The 21,635-nt window shown below is 57.3% G+C and overlaps 1 protein-coding gene across 1 annotated transcript in view; it reads left to right on the top strand.

Moving 5' to 3' along the window:
- Positions 1-87: 87 nt before the first annotated feature.
- The window catches only part of Fbn3 (fibrillin 3), a 60,651-nt gene continuing 39,103 nt past the window's right edge, over positions 88-21,635 (top strand). The window contains exons 1-31 of the mRNA XM_048813383.1: positions 88-431; positions 1,058-1,271; positions 1,383-1,465; positions 2,056-2,154; positions 2,316-2,411; positions 2,630-2,725; positions 4,315-4,512; positions 4,634-4,759; positions 4,865-4,990; positions 7,072-7,224; positions 7,302-7,484; positions 8,150-8,293; positions 8,372-8,491; positions 8,582-8,707; positions 10,431-10,553; positions 10,796-11,071; positions 11,297-11,350; positions 12,378-12,503; positions 12,585-12,710; positions 13,971-14,090; positions 14,183-14,320; positions 14,457-14,507; positions 14,789-14,914; positions 15,487-15,711; positions 15,922-16,047; positions 16,473-16,601; positions 17,470-17,595; positions 18,473-18,598; positions 18,997-19,119; positions 19,334-19,459; positions 20,449-20,574. Coding sequence (XP_048669340.1) covers positions 1,075-1,271; positions 1,383-1,465; positions 2,056-2,154; positions 2,316-2,411; positions 2,630-2,725; positions 4,315-4,512; positions 4,634-4,759; positions 4,865-4,990; positions 7,072-7,224; positions 7,302-7,484; positions 8,150-8,293; positions 8,372-8,491; positions 8,582-8,707; positions 10,431-10,553; positions 10,796-11,071; positions 11,297-11,350; positions 12,378-12,503; positions 12,585-12,710; positions 13,971-14,090; positions 14,183-14,320; positions 14,457-14,507; positions 14,789-14,914; positions 15,487-15,711; positions 15,922-16,047; positions 16,473-16,601; positions 17,470-17,595; positions 18,473-18,598; positions 18,997-19,119; positions 19,334-19,459; positions 20,449-20,574 — 3,994 coding nt within the window. The 5' untranslated portion in view covers positions 88-431; positions 1,058-1,074. The remainder of the gene's footprint in view (positions 432-1,057; positions 1,272-1,382; positions 1,466-2,055; positions 2,155-2,315; positions 2,412-2,629; positions 2,726-4,314; positions 4,513-4,633; positions 4,760-4,864; positions 4,991-7,071; positions 7,225-7,301; positions 7,485-8,149; positions 8,294-8,371; positions 8,492-8,581; positions 8,708-10,430; positions 10,554-10,795; positions 11,072-11,296; positions 11,351-12,377; positions 12,504-12,584; positions 12,711-13,970; positions 14,091-14,182; positions 14,321-14,456; positions 14,508-14,788; positions 14,915-15,486; positions 15,712-15,921; positions 16,048-16,472; positions 16,602-17,469; positions 17,596-18,472; positions 18,599-18,996; positions 19,120-19,333; positions 19,460-20,448; positions 20,575-21,635) is intronic.

The raw sequence follows: 21,635 nt of genomic DNA, 5'->3' as shown, positions 1-21,635 counted from the left end.
TCCGCGTCCGCGCCGCGTGCGCGGTCCAGGCTCATTCATTTGCCCAACTCCGGGGCGCGGCTCTCGGATGCAGGGAGGGTAGGGGGTCGTGTCGGGCCAGGCTGGAGACCCCCAGCCAGAGGGAGCGAGGGCCCGCAGTCCCAGGGGCTGCCTGGAGAAGGCGTCCTCGGAGCCACAACTGGCCCGGCCAACTTGGAAGTGAGAAAGGGCGCCCCTCCCCGTCCGGCCTGTCCTCCAAAGTTGACAAGAGTTGGCGCCATCTGGTCCGATTTTTACGGGACCCCAAGGCCCAGAGAGGGGGACCGTCAAACCCACCCAGCTCTCCCAGCCCGTTCCCTCCCCGCCCCCCAGGCCAATTCCTCTCCCAGATTTGGAAAGTAGAACCTTGGAAGGGGCCCGGAGTTCCACCTGGTCTGGCTTCTCACCTCCCGGTACTGTATTTCCCTCTCCAAACCTTTGACTGGCCATCTTCACCGGCCATGGTCCATGTCCCCATGTTCTTCGTGAACAAGCAAAGAGCCAGACACTTTGGGGCGGGGAGAACCCGGGTCCTTTTTCCCTCCCTCTGCTCAGCTGCAGCTCGGGCTCTGCCACCCATTCCCTGTCTCCTTCTGGGACCCTCACTGGCTCCATCTAACACCATGTCTCCCCTTGTTGCTCCTGCTCAAAGCTTCTCAAAGGCTCTTCGTCTCCCCTGACATAAGTAGAAGCTCCATTACATAGCTGTACCCACTCCTGCAACACCTGGCCCCACCTGGCCCCCTCTCCCCTGCCTTCCTCCTCCACACATACCCTGCCTCTGCTTTGCTGTGCTCCTTCTACCCCAGGACCTTTGTCCTGGCTAATTCCATCTGAGGCATCACATCTCTTCCAAGAAGGCTGCCCTGATGGTTTGCCTGCTCCCAAGTCAGGGCTGGATGTATCCCCTGGCTCTCTAAGGAGCCACATGGTCTCCCAGGGCTGCCCCATCCCAGCAACCTCCCCAACCATTCCCAGTTCTGTGCAGTGCCCCTCTGCCAGGGTGTTCCCTGGGGCTGACTCTACTTCCTCTCCGCAGCCTCCAAGGGACACATCATGACTGGGGAGAACCTGCATTTAGCAAGGAGAGATGCTGGAGCTCTCACCATGGCCTGGGGACCCCGAGCTCAGCTCCTGCTGGCCTGGGTGGTCCTGTCATGCATGGTGGGTGGCCATGGCCACTGGGATGGGGCCATGGAGCCTGCAGGTCCTGGGCGTGTGCGGAGACGAGGCAGCCCCGTCATCTTGCAGGGGTACGTGGAACCTAGGATGCAGACAGACCCTTGGGTGTGGGCAGGGCTGTCCTGGAGGACTGCCCAGGGGACAGGGTAAGACTTATCAGCCTTGCTGTACTCTCCCTGAAGGCCAAATGTGTGTGGCTCACGCCTTCACCCCTACTGCTGCCCTGGCTGGAGGACGCTGCCTGGTGGGAGCCAGTGTGTCGTGCGTGAGTGCTGGAAATGGGGGTGACACAGGGGTGTTGGGGCATCTGTCCTACCTGCCTTCTGCCAGCAAGCCCAGCCCTATTCTCGAGTGACCCTGGGGGGGCTCTGGTGAATGGCAGGAATGGTGCCTGCCTCCTGGGTCCCGGCCTGCCTCCTGGGTCCCCGAGCTCATTTCCTTTGCCCCACAGTCTCCCCTCCCTGTCTCTTCTTCTCTGTCCCTATGCCTAAGTCTGGGTCCCTTTCTTGGTCTCTCCGTCTGTCTCTGCTACCCCCCACCCCCCGGATCTCTCTTTCTCTCTGGAATCTGAGTCCCCTCCCAGGAGACGCCAAGGCCCAGCCCCTCCACCCTCTGCCCTGTGCTCAGTACTTCTGGCCCAGGGATCTCTCCCAATGGTTCCAGTGGAACCCCAGAGCTACAGCTGGGGTCACACCACCTGCCCAACTCAGACAAAGACTTGGGGGACATCCCATGTGGATGCTGAGCTGGATGACAGGCAATATCCGCCCAGTGCTCCGGCTGGCCTGGGGACCCATGGAGCAGGGCTGGCGCAGGATCCACCCTGGCCTTGACCGCCTCACTCTGCCCTTCCAGCCGTCTGCAGGCACGCCTGCGGTGAGGGCTTCTGCTCCCAGCCCAACCTGTGTACCTGTGCCGATGGGACGCTGGCCCCCAGCTGCGGGGTGAGCCGAGGTGAGAGGGAAACGGGCTTCTGTGGGAGGAGAAGGGCCAGGCTTCTGGGTGCCACGAGGAGCCCTGGCTGGCTTTGCCGAAGGCTGGACTGGGCTGGGCTGCCTGGCCTGGCCATCTTCCTTGGGCAGCTTCACCTCACGTCTGTCCCTCCTGGACCCTAGGGCCAGGGTGCAGTGTGAACTGCATGAACGGGGGCAGCTGCCAGGGAGAGTCCTGTCTGTGCCAAAGAGGCTACACGGGCACTGTGTGCGGACAGCGTGAGTACCCCCAGGACTGGTTCCCAGAAGGTGGGTCCTGCAGCTTCTGCCCACTGCCCACACGTCCCTCATGGAGGACCAGGGATTGGAGGGCCACAGCCTTATCATTCGATCTGGGTCAGATGGTGGGGATTCCTGGGTGCAGACAGTCTTGCTGGGGCCCCAGCTCCCTCTGAGGGCTGGGGGACCTCTCGTCACTCTCTCCTCTCCTTCCACAGCTGTCTGTGCCCGGGGCTGCTATAATGGCGGCCGCTGCATTGGTCCCAACCACTGCGCCTGTGTGTACGGCTTCATGGGGCCTCAGTGTGAGAGAGGTACCAAGGGGCCCCAGGGGAGGAAAGGGTGTTTCCTGGCAGTGGCTGAGATATGGCCTGGCCCTGAGAGGGTCCAGCTGGCCTGAGTCCTGCTGCAGGGGCAGTCTGAGGACATTTCTTTCATTTGCTCATCCGTTTTCCAAAACATCTGTTATTCCCTGGCTGTGTGCGAGGCCCCGTGTTGGAGCCTAAGCAACATGTCGGTCTGAGGGACAGGAGGACACAGCCCAGTTACAGAAAATTCTGAGGAGGGGTCAGTGCCACGATGAGGGGACTGTGAAGGGCAGAGAAACCATGGGGTCCAGGGAAGGGGGTCGGGGAGGGCTTCCTAGGGGAAGGGGCCCCCTCAGTTGGACCTCAGAGGATCTGTAGGAGTTCATGAGATAAACAATTCCCCCCTTGGCTGAACCCTGGCTCATGAAACAAACCCACGTGGGGTCACCTAAATTAAGAGGGTGGAAGCAGTACTGTCTCGATGTCTTGGGGAAGGCTGGATGGGGGTTGGATGGAGTGAACCGTGAACCCCAGGTCTGGTCTGACAGCTGGGGAGAGGGTGGGCAGCAGGGGCCAGGGCAGGGGGAGACAGAGCCATCACTGTGCCCTCTGAGGAATTGCAGGGGTCAGTTGAGGTTCCCTGGGAAATGATGGAGGGGGGCAGCAGAGAGGGGGCCGCCTGGGCATTTCAGGGCAGACAGAGGTCAGGGAGCCCGAGGAGACAGAGAAGGGGAAAGAACAGGAGTGCAAGGCCCGGGGGTGCTGGGCCGTGCAGAGGGCATCAGGGCACCCAGTGTGACCAGGGACCCCAGGAAGGTGAAGACCTCCAGGGGCCTGGGACTGACGCAGTCATGGGAGGGAGCAGGGACCCTCCCATCCGTGACAGAGGCTGGGTGGAGAGAGTATAGTGATGAATCAGAAGCTGCAGGGGCTTGGGGGTGACCTGGATTCCAGGGGGGGAGAGGAGAGGCCAGGGGTCGGCAGTGGACAGTGGACAGGGAGGGGCAGGTCTTGGGGACTCGGGCCCACAGGGGGTCTCTGAAGCCCCTTCTCCATAAGAGGCCGGGGTAGAGGGTGACTTTGGCTTCTTCTGGGAGGGGCTTCCTTGGTGGACTGCCAGCCTCTATATTGGAAACATCTGGAAGGTGGAGACAGGAAGTCACCTCAGTTGGCAGTTGGGGAAACGCTGTGGCTCCCCAGGGTGGGCCCTGGGATTCAGGGATGCAGCACTGGGGCAGATAGTGACTCCCTCCAAAATTTGGGAGACTTAGCAGGGCCAGGTATATGCTCAGGGTTGAGACCCTCCCCAGCGGGCTTCCATGGTCCCTGCTGGAAGGGGGGACGGGGTCCAGACAGACCTTGAGCTTTGTGGGCTTGGAGATCATGGCCTCTGGCTTGGAGGCTAGCTGAGGAGTCCTGAAGAGAAAGGATTTTGAAGGATGAGTGGATCATTAAGTAGGGAATGGAGAGAGAATGGAGGAGCAGAGGCTGGTGGGCAGGAAAAAGCCCAGTGTGTTGGTACAGAGGCTGGGACGGTAATGGGGAGGGACTTGGGTAAGTCTGAGGCCAGCTGCTTATATCCGTCTGCCCCACAGACTACCGGACAGGGCCCTGCTTTAGCCAAGTGGGCCCTGAAGGGTGTCAGCGCCAGCCCACCAGCCTCGTGTGCACTAAGGCGCTCTGCTGTGCCACCGTGGGCCGTGCCTGGGGCCTTCCGTGTGAGCTCTGCCCCGCACAGCCGCACCCCTGCCGCCGCGGCTTCATCCCCAGTGTCCACACCGGGGCTTGCCAGGGTGAGTGGGTGTCCTCGAGGGGGAACAGAAGCCCTGGGAGCCAGGGCCGGTTGGAGCCTGTGGCACCTCGGGTCCTCCTTCTGATGGCCTCTCGCTCCCTTCCTGGGTTTCTTCCTTGCAGATGTGGACGAGTGCCGGGCGGTGCCAGGCCTGTGCCAGGGGGGCAGCTGCATCAACACCGTGGGCTCCTTCGAGTGCCGCTGCCCAGCTGGACACCGGCTCAGCGACAGTGGCGCGAAGTGTGAAGGTGGAGCACGGCCTGGGACCTGCTCTTGCCCGGGCACCCGGGCTTCCCCCGGGGAAGGTGGAGGGCCTGGCTGGGGAGGCGCGCTGACCAGGTCTGTCTGCACAGATGTGGACGAGTGTCTCAGCGTCCCCGGCCTCTGCTCCAGGGGCGACTGCACCAACACCGTTGGCAGCTACGTGTGCTCCTGTCCCCGAGGTTTTATCGGCAGCCTGGATGGCACCCGCTGCCTGGGTGAGGCCCTCCAGATGGGGCTGAGGGGAGAGGGTGGGTGGGAGACAGGTCCCTTGCTCATCTCTCTGCCACGCTCTGGTCCTCAGCTCTTCCTGCCCTCGGGTCTCTGTGCCGGTTCCCATCCCCTGAGCTTCCTGGCTCCCTACCCATGAGCCTCTGGGCTCTGGGAGCCTCAGCTGGGGAGCCGTGGGCCCTCTGTGCTCTCCAGCACTCTGCTGCACTGACCCAACCCCATGGCCCTCTGCCCCTCAGACTCTCTGCCCTTCTGGATCCCTGCCCCTCCCCCACAGGCCTCCCCTGACCCTCTGGCGTTGATCCCTATGCCCCCCTCTGACCCTCTGCCTTTCATCTCTGTGTCCCTCCACCCTCTAGCCTTCATCTCTAGGCCTCCTGCTGACCCTCTAGCTTTGATCTCCATGCCCCCTGCCATCTAGCCTCCATCTCTGAACTCCCCACTGACCCTAAGCCTCATCACTATGCACCCCCCCAACCCCCCACCGTCCTCTAACTTTCAAATTTATGTCTGTTCCCTGCCCTCCCTCCCTCCCTCCCCATCCTGATGCCCCGCTGTCCACCTGCAGCTCTGTCCCCANTTGGCAGTTTCCCAGCATCACCCAGACCCCTCTGGCTGGGCCTATACCAGGCAGGGTGGGGATGTTATGTTTGGAGTGTGGCCAGGCTGCGGTGGACGACTCTTCAGGCCTCCACCTCTGGGGGTTATTGTGGCTGGCATGGAGAGGCGCCTGTGGGCACATCCCCTGGACCCTCCCCCAGCTCCTCAGGGCAGAGCCTGCATTTGAGCAAGTCTGGTTGCCTCAGAGCAGGGACTTTGCATTCCGTTTTGGGTTCTGAATACCAGCTGAGCTGCTCCCAGACTCTGAGACACTGGGTGACTGTATAACCTCTCTGTGCCTCAGTTTCCTCACCTATAAAATGGACTGATAGTAGTCCCGACCTCATGGAGTTGTGGGGATTAAGTAAGGTAGGAGTTGTGATCTGCTGGTTCATAGAGGGCATTTGACACACACTCATCAAGACAGGGAGGGAGCTGGGGAAGCTGAGCAGGGCCATTCGGCAGGGACTGGTCACAGCCGGAGCAGCACCATCTCCATTAAAATTCTTACGCTGTCTCTTCCCTGTTTGAGAGGCAGCCTCCTGTTGGATCCCCTGGGGCTGGGAATCTGGTTTCCCATCCTTCTTTAGGTTTAGCAGCTGGGTGACCTTGAACGAGCTCTTGACCTCTCCTTGTCTGGGCAGGCCCAGCCCCCTTTTCGAGGCTGAGCTGTTGCTGAGCCCCTACACCCACACATGTGCCTGGGGGGCCCCAGGTGCACAGAGTGGGACTGGGGAGGTGGAAACATTCGCCACTTTTCCCAGCTTGGCCAGGGGTAGCTGCCAGCGGCCCGCCCAGCCGGTGGGAGGGTTTTCTCAACCATGGGCCACCAGCCAAGATTTGCAGGGTTTTAAACTAAAAATATGCTCTTTCAGCCAAAGCCTGAGAAATCTGACCCCCACACAGAGCCAGGGGGCCCGGCGGCCTGGTGGGAAGTGGATGAGTGTCCGAGTGTCCATGCTGGTCATCCCTAGGAAGCCTGTGCCTCGGTCTCCCCAGAGGCTGTGGCTGTCGACCCACCACCTTGCCCCTCTGGGACCCTTCTCAAAGTCGCAGCCTCCTGGGCTTCTCTGTAACACCCAAGGCCGGCCGGGGAGGACACACAGGGCAGTCTCAGTGTGCCTGCCCGACGTCCCGCTGGGCAGCCCCTCCCGGTCAAGAGGTCGTCCTGGGTGTGGTTGGACCTGTATTGACAGCGAGCTTACTACCTGTGCCAGCTTTAGATGTTGGAACCCTCATCTGAATAAGGTCAAATGTCCCTCTTACTCTCCCTGAGAATGACAGCTGGCTGCTCCAGGGTCGGTCACAGGCAAGCAGCACTCCTGAGGTGCGGTGGGTGTTGGCACAGTCAAGGAGGTCCGTTCCACCCGTAGGTGGCATGGGCGCACCTGGGGTTGAACTCAGGTCTGGCGACCGGTGCTCCCCGCCCTTGCCCTGTGCTGATGGGCCCACCTCTGCCCCGTTGCAGACCTCCGGATGGGCGCCTGTTTCTCCGTACTAATCGGGGGCCTCTGTGCTGGAGACCTTGCCGGTCATTACACTCACCAGCAGTGCTGCTGTGACAAGGGCCGGTGCTGGGCAGCTGGCCCAGTCCCTGAGCTGTGTCCTCCGCGGGGCTCTGGTGAGTGAGAGCTTGAGATTCAGTTGGTGGCCCCTGGGCAGGGCTGAGCACCTGATCTCAAACCCTGTTTCTTGCAGCTGAGTTCCAGCGACTCTGTGCTCAGGGGCTCCCGCTGCTGCCTTCTCACCCGGGACCCTTCCCAGGCCTCTCGGGCTTCGGACCCAATGGTGTGGGTCCTGTTCCGGGGCCAGCACGACACGGGTCTCACAGCTCCGGTGGGCGTGGGGTCCCCAGTCTGGGCCCTGTTACCTCCAACAGTGGTAAGTCCTGGGACTTGGCAGGAGGGTTCCAAGACCAGGGGAGAGGCCCTGGACAAGGAGAGGGGGCTGCTCTCTGAGTCGGTCAGTGCTTTGGAGTGGCCTGGGTGGCAGGGATGAAAGAACAGTCAACCTCTGGATCTGGGTTTCTCAGCCTCAAATTCAACCAACCATGGGTAGAAAATATTTTGGGGGGAAAATCACATCTGTACTGAATAGGTACAGGTGTTTTTCTTTACATAGCACATGTGTTGTAAGATAACACGTCACCCAGAGATGAATGAAAGTCTGCGAGCCTGTGTGTAGGTTTAATGCAAATACTATGGCATTTTATGTAAGAGACTTGAGCATCTGTGGATTTTGGTGAATGTGGGGGTCCCTGGACCCAACCCTGAGATACAGAGGGATGCCTGGACTGGCAGTGGTCTGGGAGTGGGGTCAGCTGGGGCGCTTGTCTTCAAGATCAGGCTTTGGACCCAGCCTGCGAGTCTTTCCTTTTCCTTCGGCCTGGGTTGGGGGTCTTGGCCCAGGGGGTGGGGTCTAGCCCTAGGGTGGGGATCTGAATCTAAGGTGTGACTCTGGGCTCAGGTGTGAGAGCTGGGACACGGGATGGGGTCAGGGCCAAGAGGTGAAGCCTGGAGACTCTGGCTGGGCCTCTGCCGGTGCAGGTACAGCCACTCTGAACCAAACCATTGACATCTGTCGGCACTTCACCAACCTGTGTCTCAACGGCCGCTGCCTGCCTACCCCTGCCAGCTACCACTGCGAATGCAACTTGGGCTACACCCAGGATGTGCGGGGCGAGTGTATTGGTGAGAGCAGACGGGCAGGGTGGGGTGGGCAGGGTGGCGTGCTCTGCCGGGCTGGAGCTCAGGGTCCTCTGTCTGCAGACGTGGACGAATGCTCAAGCAGCCCCTGCCACCGTGGTGACTGTGTCAACATCCCCGGCTCCTACCACTGCCGGTGCCACGAGGGTTTTCAGGCCACACTCACCAAGCAGGCGTGCGTGGGTACGCCCCATCCACCTGAGAGTGGGGGAGGGGAGGGGAGCCTGGCCGGGTGGGGCCCCTCCTGACCGCCCACCTGCCGCCTCCTCCCAGATGTGGATGAATGCACTGTGAGTGGCGGCCTCTGCCATCTTGGCCGCTGTGTCAACACGGAGGGTAGCTTCCGGTGTGTCTGCCACGCGGGCTTTGAGCTCAGCCCTGACGGCAGGAACTGCGTGGGTGAGTAGAGGCTGGCTGGGTGGCAGGGGACTTCCAGGCCCCACAGCACCTGGAGTCCACTCCTGACCCAGAGCCCACCCCAGACCCTTCATGTCCCCACTCCTGCCCACCCTAAACATTGCTTCTCTCCATCGCCCCAAATTATTTCCATGAATTGTAAGAAGGGGTCTCTGGGTGAGACCAAGCAGTCTAATGCCTAATCCTGGGCCTGAACTGGGGACCTTCCCTGTCCCAGGACAGCCCAGAAGGACTGGCTGCAGAGAGGGTGGGATCAGGACCTTGGAGAGCACCCAGCTCTTCGCTGCCCGAGGGGTTTGGGTAGGGTCTGGATCCGTGCTCAGTGGGGTCCCCCTCCTTTCTTTGGTCACCTTGTGAGAAGATCTGCCTCCAAAGTCCCTTCTATGGAAGGATTTTAAAGCATCTTTCTTGTATAATTTTCATACCATAAATTACCATTGAAAACCTGCAGTTCAGTGGTTGTTAGTAAATGCACAGTTGTACAAGCATCACCACAATGTAAGTTTAGGACATCTTTACTACTTAAAAAATAAAGCCCCGGTCCATTACTACTTCCTTCCTAATCCACTCTCCGCTCTCCAGCCTTCGACATCAGGCGGATCCACTTCCTCTCTCTCTGAATTTGCCTATTATGGACATTTTCTATAAGTGGGATCACATACTATGTGGTCTTTTATGTCTGGCTTCTTTTGCTGAGCATCCTCCACCTGTAGCATGTGTCTGTACTTCATTTCTTTTCATGGCTGAATAATATTTCTCCGTATGAAGGAAGCACATTGCATTCATCCATTGATGGACATTTGGGTTATATCTATGTTTCAGCCTTAGGGATAATGCTGCTATGAACATTCACATACCAATTTTTGTAAGGGATTTTTTTTTCAATTTTTGTATGGGATTTTTTTATACTAGGGTATAAAAAATATTATTTTTATATTATTTTGAGACAGGATCTCAATAAGTTTCTTAAGTCCTCACTAAGTCGCTGAGGCCGCCCTCAAACTTGTGGTCCTCCTGCTTCAGCCTCCCAAGCTGCTGGGATTACTGATGTGCACAACTGCTCCCGTCTTTTCTTTTTTCTGTATGTGCTATCCGTTAGTGTACAAAACAGCACTTTGGGAAGCAACTCATCTCCTCACTTGCCACATTGCTTTAGATTAGATTGTTTTTTCATTAGCTGACTTTCACCTTTTTTAAAAATTGAAGTGAAGTTCACGTGACATAAATTGAATCGCTTTAAAGTGAATAATTTACTTAAATTTTTTTCAATGTACTTTATTTAAATGTAATCATTTAAAACTGAATGATTGGTGGCTTTGGGTACATTCCCAGGGTTACACAATCATCATTTCGCCTATTTAAAAGAAAATTTTGTTTTGCACTTTTTTTTTAAGTGGCAAAATAAACATAATATAAAATTTGCTATGGTATATATATCACATTCGTTACTGTCAGTCGTCTAGAGATAATTAAAGTCTATGGCAGGTTGTGCCTAGGCTCCAGGCCAACGCCACCCCTTTACGTACGGGGCCTGAGCATCCTTGTGTCTAGTAAAGGAAACAAGTAACGGACAGTCACGGGCTGTCACATCCCAGGGAGGGTCCTTCAAAGGCTCGGCCCTGAGTCCTGGAGGAGAGAGAGAGGGGCTGGTCAACAGGATAGGGTGGCCTCCCTCACTGGACCCAGCCTCTCCTGGTGTCCCCAGACCACAACGAGTGTGCCACCCACACCATGTGCCTCAACGGCGTGTGCGTCAATGAGAACGGCAGCTTCACCTGTCTCTGCAAACCTGGCTTCCTGCTGGCACCTGGTGGCCGCTACTGCGAGGGTGAGGCTGGACTCCGACCAGCAGAGGGTGGCCGGGAGGGGGAAGGAAGAGGAGGGACAAGGAGAAGAGAGGAAGGACTAGGAGAAAGAGGTGAGGAGAGAAAAAGGAGAAGGAAAAAGAAGGGAAGAAAAATGGGGAGAGAGAAAGGAGGGTGGGGGAGGATGAGGGGGCAGAGAGGGAAGCACGGATGATGGGAGGTGAGGGGGAAGGGGGCAGGTCCCAATGGGTCCCACTTATCCCAGACATGGACGAGTGCCAGACGCCAGGCATCTGCATGAACGGCCACTGCACCAATACCCAGGGCTCCTTCCTCTGCCAGTGCCTGGGGGGGCTGGCGGTGGGCGCGGATGGCCGCGTCTGTGTGGACACCCACGTGCGCAGCACCTGCTTCGGAGCCGTGCATAAGGGATCCTGCACCCGCCCCTTCCCGGGAACAGTCACCAAATCTGAGTGCTGCTGCGTCAGCCCAGACCACGGGTTTGGGGATCCCTGCCAACCTTGTCCTGCCAAGAACTCTGGTAAGCCTCTGGTTGCCTGTCCCCACCTACCTCCTTGGTTCTGGGCCGTTTCTTTGGTCCAGGAAAGGGAAGAGACGAAAGGGGGTTGATCTCCCTTTGGGGATGTGGGCGGCACATCTTAGCCCCAGACTCTTGCCCAAGACCGAGGAGTCAGGGTCAAGAATGTGGCTGAAAGTCTACAATGGCTGACCTCCCGACCCATTTTCCCTGGCTCTTCCCCCACAGCCGAGTTCCAGGTGCTGTGCAGCAGCGGACTTGGCATCACCACGGATGGTCGAGGTAAGTGGGTGCAGCTCCCCCATCCTGGGCCAACGTGCTGTTGACCGGTGCTGCCAGGTAGAGGCGGGGTGTGGCTGGGAACTGTATTGTCTGCCAGAGCTGCCATAATCAAGTGCGTAACCACGTACTGCAGACTGGCTCCTCCAACCACGGAAGTTCATCCTCTTGGGGATCCTGGGGGCCAGAAGTTCAAGGTCCAGGTACAGGCAGGGCTGGGTCCTCCTGAGGCCACAAGGGAGCATCTGTTCCAGGCTTACCTCACCCCTTGCTTTCAGTGATTTATTTGATGGTGATCCTTGGCATTCCTTGGTTTGAAGAAGTCTCATAGACTTTACATCATCTCTAGATGGCTTAGAACACCTAATACGATGTAGATGTTGTACACATGGTTGTCACACTGCATTGTTTAAGGAATAATGACAAGAGGGGAGAATCTGTGCATGACGGTGCACACTCAGGAGGCTGAGGCAGGGGGATCACGCGTTGGAGGCCAGCCTGGGAAATATAGTGAGACCTTGTCTCAAGATAAAATAAAAAGGTCGGGGCAGCAGTTCAGTGGTACAGTGCTTGCCTAACATGTGCGAGGCCCTGGGATTCATCCCTAGCACCACTCACACAATAAAAATCTATACATGTTTAGTATGAATGCAGCTATTTTCTGAACGTCTTCCATCCTGGATTGGTTGAATCCACTGATGTAGAACCCACAGACACTGAGGGCCACCTGTATTATATTAAGGGATGCTATACAAATGTCTACTCCATGCCTTCCAAACTGGGGACAGGGGACATTTGGCAATGTCTGGCATCTCATGGGTAGAAACCAGGGATGCTGCCCCAACATTCTGCAAGGTGCAGGATGCCCCCCCACCCACAGTAAGGAATGATCCTGCCCCCAAGGTCAACAGGGCCAAGGCTGGGCAACCCTGGTAAGGGGAGAAGTGAAGCAAGGTCTGGGCTGGAACTCCAACCTGGGGGAGACCCCCGGAGAGCCCATGCAGCTGCTGTCTCTCTCCTCCTGCTGCAGACATCAACGAGTGTGCCCTTGATCCCGAGGTCTGCACCAACGGCATGTGCGAGAACCTTAGGGGCAGCTACCGCTGCATCTGCAACCTGGGTTATGAGGCAGGAGCCACAGGCAAGGAGTGCATCGGTGAGCATGCCCACCACTGGTTAGGGGGTGGGCTCCTCCCACGGCAGACCCCTGATCCCTCTCTCCAACCCCACCCTACAGACGTGGACGAGTGTGCCCTCAACAGTCTCTTGTGTGACAACGGGAGGTGCCGGAATAGCCCTGGTAGCTATAGCTGCTCCTGCCCCCAGGGTTTCAGCTTCCGGCAGGACACAGAGACCTGTGAAGGTACAGGGTACCGGGCACACTTCTGGCAGCACACACAGGACACACAAACACACAAGCAGATACACATGCTGCATGTGGTGTGTGCACACACCGGCTCTACACGGCCGGGCCACCTGCTCCCTTCCTGGGCTGACCCCCTGCCACACCCTGACCTCTGTCCGTTCTCCGTTTTCCTCCTATGTCTCACTTTATCTCTCTCATGCCACAACCCCCTTTAGAGTCACCGGTCCACACCATGCATGCTCCTGAGACCCTGCACATCAGCATTCATGCACGGGGGCTGAGTTTGATTTATAATAAACATATTTTGGGCCATATTCCTGGCACAGTGCTTCAAACCCTCTTGTAATCTGAGCAGTAAAGATTCTAGGAGCATCTTGAGTCCTAATGGTTGGTTTTTGACCCTGAGTCCCGACATGGAGTTCTGAATCTCTTGGGATTTCCTGGGTGGTAGAAAGGTGTTTGGTTCTGATGAAGCAGCTGGTCACCAGAAAGACCAAGCCATGATTAGAAGCTGGGAGCTTTCCATGCTCCCTCCAACCTCTGGGAATGGAAGACGAGCTGGAGATGGAGTTAGTCATGCCTACATCACCAAGCCTCCATCAAAATCCCAGAATTATGTGGCCCGGGGAGCTTTCAGATAGCTGAAATGGCAGCGGCGTCTGGAGCTCCCCACCTGCTTCCCGATACCTCATCCTCTGGCCATGTTTGTGAGCTCCCCTGGAGTGTGCTAGGAAACGGAAGTCCAGTGCTTCCCCGAGTTCTGTGAGCCTCCAGCTAACCATGGAGGAGGCTCTGGGAACCCGCAGTTCCTGGCTAGCCAGTCAGAAGCTCTGGAGGCCTGGATTTGAATGCCACCTACCTGGGTGGGGGCAGTCTTATGGGACTGAACCCTTCACCTGTGACATCTGCTTGTAACTCAGGTAGACAATGTCATCATTGAGTTGAGTTAAAGGGCACCTTGCTGGTGTGGGAGAATTGGTCAGTGTGGGGACAAAAATTCATGTCTAGTCACTGGAGTGTTTTGCGCTTCATTGAGGTAAGAGTAGGAAAAAGAGTGTGGTTTTTCTTGTCTCTTACACACACACACACACACACACACACACTTTGAACATGCTTGCGTGCACACTCTATTCCCACATTCTCTGCCTGCTTCTGCTTGCATCTGGGTGTAGCAGCCCCCCGGGGAGGAGGGGGCCCCCGGCCAGGTGTGCCTCCCCTTCCCACAGCTCAGCAAGTGGTGGTGGGCTGTCCCCGCAGACATCAACGAGTGCCTGTCCAGCCCCTGTGTGAACGGTGTGTGCCGAAACCTGGCGGGCTCCTACGCCTGCGAATGTGCCCCTGGCAGTCGGCTGGAGCCCTCTGGTACCGTGTGTGTAGGTGAGAGGGGTTGCAGATCCTGGGCCTCTGCAGGTGGAGGTGCAGGTGTAAGCCCTGCAGGTGAGACAGTGACCCCACCCCCTTCCACCCAGACAGCACAAAAGGCACTTGCTGGCTGCAGATCCAGGATGGCCATTGTGAGGTGAACCTGCAGGGAGCCGCTCTGCGGTCTGAGTGCTGCGCCACCCTCGGGGTCGCCTGGGGGAGCCCCTGCGAACGCTGCGAGATAGGTAAAGCTTATCTGGGGGCCTCCCGGGGCACTGCGCCTGCGTGCTCTGGTGCCCATTGGGAGCATGGGGTGGAGCTGGTACCCTGGGGCTGGCCGTAGAGTGACTCTTCTCTCCATCCCCATTCACCGAAACACAGACCCTACCTGTGCACGTGGATTCGCCCGAATGAAGGGTCTCACCTGCGAAGGTAACTCTGACCCTCTCTCTCCCGTTCTCTTCCCCTCCAAATCCACATATACAGGCAGGTGTGTGTTATACTTGGGTGCTCCTGGGGATCCTCCTGAGATAGAGATCGAGATTTTCCCTCCCTGGTACCCAGGTCTTCCCGAGATCCCCCAGTATCCTTGCCATGGTCCCCTCCTTCCTCCCCAAGGACAGCTTGGGCTTCCTGAGCTCCCAGGGGAATGACCAGCAGCACTCTTGGGGGCCTCCAGCCCTCCCATCTCTGTCTTGCCTTCCACTGCCCAGATGTGAACGAATGTGAGTCCTTCCCGGGCATCTGTCTGAACGGGCGCTGCCTCAACATGGCTGGCTCCTTCCGCTGCGAGTGTCCCCAGGGCCTGAAGCTGGACGCCTCGGGCAGGCTCTGTGTGGGTGAGTCCAGGCACATCCCCGGAGGGGGCCCTGCCCTCCCCTCCTTCCCTCCACCTGCAGCGACTAAAGATGCCTCTAGGAACAGGACAGATGCGGGCCCTCCAGGACCCTCTACTCCCACTCAGTGCTCCCTGAGAATTTATATGCCTCCTCTCTGAGCATTGCAAATGACAAAACCCTCGTGAAATCGCATCTACATGCTTGGTTATTCTCTTTTCCAATAAAGTGTACACGGGTGGCCCTGAGCAGGAGCCCCCAGGAGGCGTTCAGCCAGCGGGCTTGCTCACACACCTCCCTCAGTCTCGGGGCTCAAGGTCACTGGAATGTTTTGCTCTCAGTCTCAAAGTCTCTGAAATCCCAGCCCCTCCTCTCAGCATTATTTTGAGGATTAAATGGATTGAGTGCTTGATTAGCATCCAGGCAGTGAGCATTATTATTATGGAACTTCAGCGTGAGGAAGCTACGCCTTTTCCTTCTCCCCCCATGTTGGGGAGAAAGTTTCAGGCAGGGGGTCCCGAGCCCCCGCCTGCAGTGTGGCAGGGGTCTGACCTGGCGATCGCTGCTCTGTGCAGACGTGAGGCTGGAGCTGTGTTTCCTGCGCTGGGATGAGGACGACTGTGGGGTCCCCCTGCCCGGCAAGTACCGGAAGGACACTTGCTGCTGCTCCATTGGGGCTGCCTGGGGTGCTGAGTGCGAGGCCTGTGGGGGGCCCGACTCCCCGGAGTTCGCCAGCCTGTGCCCCCGAGGACGGGGCTTCGCCCCCCAGGACTTCCTGTCTGGCAGGCCCTTCTATAAAGGTGTGTGGGGAGGGGAGCCTGCAGGAGAGGCCCTGGCAGGATGGGGAAGCCAGAGGAGGGGACAGCATGGGGACAGTCCTGGAGGTGGGAAGTGCCTGGAGAGGGAGGTGAGAAAGTTCAGGGGTCAGAACCCGGGAGGGCTTGGTTGACGATTCCCAGCTTCAGGATGTGGGGTGGTCTGATCACGTGTCACACCCCCCCACACTCCAGATGTGAACGAGTGCAAGGTGTTCCCCAGCATCTGTACCCACGGCACCTGCCGCAACACCGTGGGCAGCTTCCACTGCTCCTGTACCGGGGGTTTCGCCCTGGATGCCCAGGAGAGGAACTGCACAGGTAGGTGCCCCCTCTGCCTCTTGGAGAGGGGACTCATCCATGCAGGGATGGCGGCCTTGAGTCAGAGGTGGAAGCATGACCCATGTAGGTGCCTCTTGTACCCACCTGTGTGCTATGTGACCTAGGGTAGGTCTTTACCCTCGCTGGGTTGTAGGAACCCTCTGTCCCTGTGGAAGGGCTCCAAATGTGACCACTCAGGGCCTCCAAGCTAAAAAGACCCCTGCCTTGCTCAGTGTTCAGAGCAAGCACCTCTTTGCCTGCTCTGTGAAGCGTCCAGGGCTCCCCTGCAGCCCCTTGTGTCCACAGAGGTGGAGACGCTGCCCTGGATCTCCTCTTGGGTCAAGTCCAGGGACCCCTAGGGATCCTCCTCCCCAATCCCCCATGCCACACACACAGACCCCGGCCCACACCCCCTGTCCCCACAGATATCGACGAGTGCCGCATCTCCCCCGACCTCTGCGGCCAGGGTGCCTGTGTCAACACTCCGGGCAGCTTTGAGTGTGAGTGTTTCCCTGGCTACGAGAGCAGCTCTGTGCTGATGAAGAACTGCATGGGTGAGCGGCCGCAGGGTGAGGGCGGGGTGGGGTCCAGAGGCGGGGCCTGGAGCCTCACCGGTGCAGGGCAGGCATGGGAAGGGGCTGCCATCCAGCTAGGGAAGAGCACATCTGGATGCCACAGTCTGTCTTTAGGAGAGAGGCCTGGGGACTGAGACCTGGGTGGGGACATGCGGACAGTGGGGTCTCCCAGGAGGGGTGCAGCATGAGAAAGACAGGGCTCCACAGACAAGCTTGGGAGACACTGCCGTTCAGAGGCCTCAGCCCCATGGTTCCTCTGTTACTCATTCAGAGAACATTCCACTGCAGAGAGCTTAGCCATAGAGCTGTTTTCTTGGAGCTCATGGCCTTGTGGGGAAACAGATGTTAAAACGAATCCCCAAAGCAATGCACAATTTCCAATAGGAATGCGGACCTGGAAGATGTGCCCATCCTATGGGACCTGGGGAGTGGCTGAGAGGAGTGGGAGAAAATGGGGTGAAGAGAAGCTAGAGGGACAGCCTGGAGTGAGAACAGCATATGCAAAGGCCCTGAGGTGGGCCTAGGGCTAGAAGGAGACAAAGGTGGCGGCAGGGCTGAGCCTGGTCCAAAGGGGAGGGGAGGGGCTTCTCAGGGCTTCTGTCCGTGATTCCAAGTGTCGGCCTCCTGTCCCAGTTCTGCGAATTCTAGTCCCTCTTCCCCAGATCTGACTTGTCCCTGCTTCTCCCAGCTCAGACCTCACTGTCCCCGGTCATCCAAGCCCTAAGCCTCTGGGCTGTCCTGGCTTCAGCCAGGGTGAGGGAGCCTGGGGCAGCAGGGGAAGCTTCCAGGAGCCACTTCACCGCCTCCTCCAGTTGGTGTCTTCAGCCTGCTCTTTTCATACATTCAGATGTGGACGAGTGTGCAAGGGACCCGCTGATGTGCCGGGGAGGCACCTGCACCAACACGGATGGGAGCTACGAGTGCCGGTGTCCCACAGGACATGAACTGGTGGCCAAGGGCACTGCCTGTGAGGGTGAGTGTGCATCCTGCACACATGATGTGTATATGTGCACGTGCCCTGAATGTGCTAGTGGGAGTGTGTGTCTCAGTGTCTACCGTGTGAGATGGCGGGTGATTGTATTGGTGTATCTGAGGATGGGCTTATGTGTGAGTGTGCAAATGTGTGTGTATGTGTGTGATTGCATGCACCGGATGGTGGAAGTGTACATTTGTGTGTCTCCATGGGTGCACAGGAATGAGATTGGAGGAATGTGTGTCTGTGAACGTGAACGTGTACCTGTGAATGCATCTATATGAGTGAGGGTGCCTGTGAGGATGTATGTGTGTGCCTATACAGGGTGTTCACATGTGTGCAGATGTGAGGGGGTGTGCATGTGTGTGAGCATGTAAGACGTGTGAGTGCGTATCTGGATGTGAATGTGTCTATAGAGGACAGAAGTGTTTGCATGTGCGTGTATGAGCTTGTATGGCTGTGCAAGAGATGTGAGTGTGTATGGATGCACGTTTACACAAGGAAGATGGGTTTGTGAGTGAGGGCATGTTCATGTGTGTGAGCATGCACAACGGTGTGAATCTACCTGAGTGCGAGTGTACATTCAGGTGTACAAGTGTGAGCATAAGTATGAGTTAGTGTGAGGTGTGTTTGTGAGTCTGAGTCTGTGTATTTGTGTTTGTAACGGAGTGTGTATCTGTGGCTGTGTGCACCAGGGACGAGTGTGCAGGGTGTGAGTGTGTGTTTGTGTGAGTAGGCAGGTGCCCGTGGAGGGAGTGCTGATGTGGGGAGTGTGAGCTGATTGGTTAGGTGTGTCTCACCACAAAGAGGGCAGAGGGTACAGGTCCCTCCTTCACCAGGGAACCCCACCAGCCTTGTGCTTCCCCCCACCCCACAGACATCGACGAGTGTGCCCTGAGTGACAGCCTGTGTCCGCACGGCCAGTGTGTCAACGTCATTGGTGCCTTCCAGTGCTCTTGCCACGCTGGCTTCCAGGGCATGCCTGACCTCCAGGGCTGCGTGGGTGAGCCTGCGCTTGCCCCAGATCCCCGCTGCAGCCCAATGGCAACCGCTGCAGTTCCTGCTGGCCTCCTCTGGGGTCCCACTCCACTCTTGCCCCTGAATGAGCCGCACCCACCCGGGTCCCGCCCACTGTCCCACCCCCACCCCACCAGACTGCTCCCACTTCCCAGTCCGCTCAACCTGCCCCGCCCACTTCCCTGGCCCCATGCACTGCCCCACCACACCAGACCCCTCCCACTTCCCAGCCCCGCCCACCAAACCATGCCAGGCCCCTCCCACTTCCCTGGCCCAACCCACACATGGCCCCTCCCACTGCCCCACTCCACTGCTTCCCAGCCCTGCCCATGCCCAGCCCCGTGCACTGCCCCAGCTGCTCCCTGTCTGCCCTGCCTCCTGTAGACATCAATGAGTGTCAAGTGCGGAATGGTGGCTGTGACGTGCACTGCGTTAATACTGAAGGCAGCTTCCGGTGCGGCTGTGGACAAGGCTACCTGCTGATGCCTGATGGGAGGACCTGTGCAGGTGGGTGGGCCTGGCCTCTCTCTCTGCCTGGGATGGGGACTTGCTGGCATTAGCCAAGCCCCAAAGTGGTCCAGAGGCCAGCATCACACAAAGTCCAGGGCAAAGCCAAAGCATCCCTGCCTGTCCTTGTGGGCTGCTGACTCTGGGAGAAGGATCCTGGGATCTCCCCGCATGCTGTGCACTTGCAGCCCATCCTCCACTCCTGTTCTTCCAGATGTGGACGAGTGTGAAGAGAACCCAGACATCTGTGACCGGGGCCAGTGCACCAACACGCCCGGGGGTCATCGCTGCCTGTGTTATGATGGCTTCACAGCCACTCTGGACATGACAACATGTGTCGGTGAGAAGCCAGGACTGTGGGGTGGAGGAGGCAACATCAGAACCCCTACTCCCCCTACCAGGAGGCACGAAGGCACAAGTGCGAGGTCCCATCCCTGTCAGGAAAGGGAGGTGAGGCTTGGTAGCAGTGCTCAGTGGGCTGCTTGGAGGCCACCAGCACTGAGGCCTGCCTCCAAAGCCCTGGAGTCTCTCTCGTAGAAGCAGAGCCAGCCAAGCCTGTTCTTAGGGATCACCTTTTGTATATATTTAGTTTTTAGTGTTTTAGGTGGACACAACATCTTTATTTTACATGTGTGTGGTTCTGAGGATCAAACCCAGTGCCTCATGCATACTAGGCGAGCACTCTACCACTGAGCTGCAACCCTAGCCCCTTAGGGATCACATTTATTGAGCATTCACTGTGAACCCAACACCAACCAGAAAATCATGCTGTATTCTGGGGGTTGGTGCTTTCAGATCATCCCAGGCAAAGGGGAGGGGGAACAGGATGAGAGAGAGTCAGAACGGTGTTCTGTGAGCCCTGTTTGGGGTTTTGCAATCCCTGTCCTTACCTAGCCACAGGTGTCCCTGGGGACTGGGGAGGAGATGTGTACTGGGTGCCCTACCAGGGCAGAGCTGAGGGGAGAGTGGGAAGTTCCAGAAGTAACCATGTGACTCCTGACCAAAACTTACTTGGACAGTGGAACTTGAGTCCCATGCACCAGGATTTCAGAAAAAAGCCTTGTGAACAAGTAAAGGTAGGGACTGCTATCCACGTAATCCTGCTGCAGACCTCACGTGAAGTCCTGCTGGAGGCAAGCCTGGCTGTCTTGTGGAACTCGTTCCCTAAATGTCCTGGACAGTGCAGGCCTGTCATGGCTCACTGGCTCCTGTGTTCCATGAAGCACATGCTGTGAAACACTCATCACAGGACACCCAGCCTGCTGCTGGCCTCCGTCCTGCCCTCCTCTAGCACCTAATCCTCAGGCCTCCTGCCCTCTCACCCTACAGATGTGAACGAGTGTGACTTTAACCCTTACATCTGCATCCACGGGATCTGTGAGAACACAAAGGGGTCCTTTGTGTGCCACTGCCAGCCAGGCTACGTCGTCAGGAAGGGGGCCACGGGCTGCTCAGGTGAGCTGGTGGTCAGTGATGCAGGTGAGAGGGACTCCAGGGGCCAGCTTGATGGTCATCAGGGCTGCCCCAGGCCTCAGGCAGAGTGTAGCCAGAACTCATTCTGATGGATCTCCACTGATGACACCTTGTGTGAATGCACTGCCCTGGGGTCCCCTTAAACAGCTGGACAGAGCACCCCCAAATGCCCACAGCACCTTCCCAACACAGCAGGGGAGCCTCTGCTTTACAGGACACATTGAAACACCGAATTTTTATAGAATCCGTTTCCTGGGGCTGTCAGATGAGCATCTGCCTCTTAGTATAAAATCCCAGGGATTTAGCCTCCCTCCAGAAAAAAGTTCTGGAGCCAAAAGGCCTGAAATCAAGGTGTGGCCAGGCTGGGTTCCTTCTTGGGAGTTCAGAGGGAGAGTCTGTCCCACGCATGTCTCCTAGCTTCAGAAGGTTGCTCACAATCTTTGGAGTTCCATGGCTTCACCTTGACCTCTTCCTTCCACAAACACGGCACAGTACTGCCATAAAAGCAGACACATAGACTCATGGAATAGACCAGGGGGCTCAGAAGTCAACCCCCGCAGCTACAAGCATCTGATTCTTTTTTTTTTTTTTATTGGTTGTTCAAAACCTTACAAAGCTCTTGACATATCATATTCCATACATTAGATTCAAGTGCGTTATGAACTCCCATTTTTACCCCAAATACAGATTGCAGAATCACATCGGTTACACGTCCACATTTTTACATAATGCCATATTAGTAACTGTTGTATTCTGCTACCTTTCCTATCCTCTACTCTCCCCCCTCCCCTCCCCTCCTATCTTCTCTCTCTACCCCATCTACTGTAATTCATTTCTCTCCTTGTTTATTTTCCCATTCCCCTCACAACCTTTTATATGTAATTTTGTATAACAATGAGGGTCTCCCTCCATTTCCATGCAATTTCCCTTTTCTCTCCCTTTCCATCCCACCTCATGTCTCTGTTTAATGTTAATCTTTTCCTCCTGCTCTTCCTCCCTGCTCTGTTCTTAGTTGCTCTCATTATATCAAAGAAGACATTTGG

The sequence above is a fragment of the Marmota marmota genome, unplaced genomic scaffold (genome assembly GCF_001458135.2).
Source record: "Marmota marmota marmota unplaced genomic scaffold, marMar, whole genome shotgun sequence".
In the NCBI taxonomy this organism is placed as follows: Eukaryota; Metazoa; Chordata; class Mammalia; order Rodentia; family Sciuridae; genus Marmota; species Marmota marmota.
The sequence above is the reverse complement of the archived record's forward strand: the minus strand, read 5'-3'. Positions and strand labels throughout refer to the sequence as shown.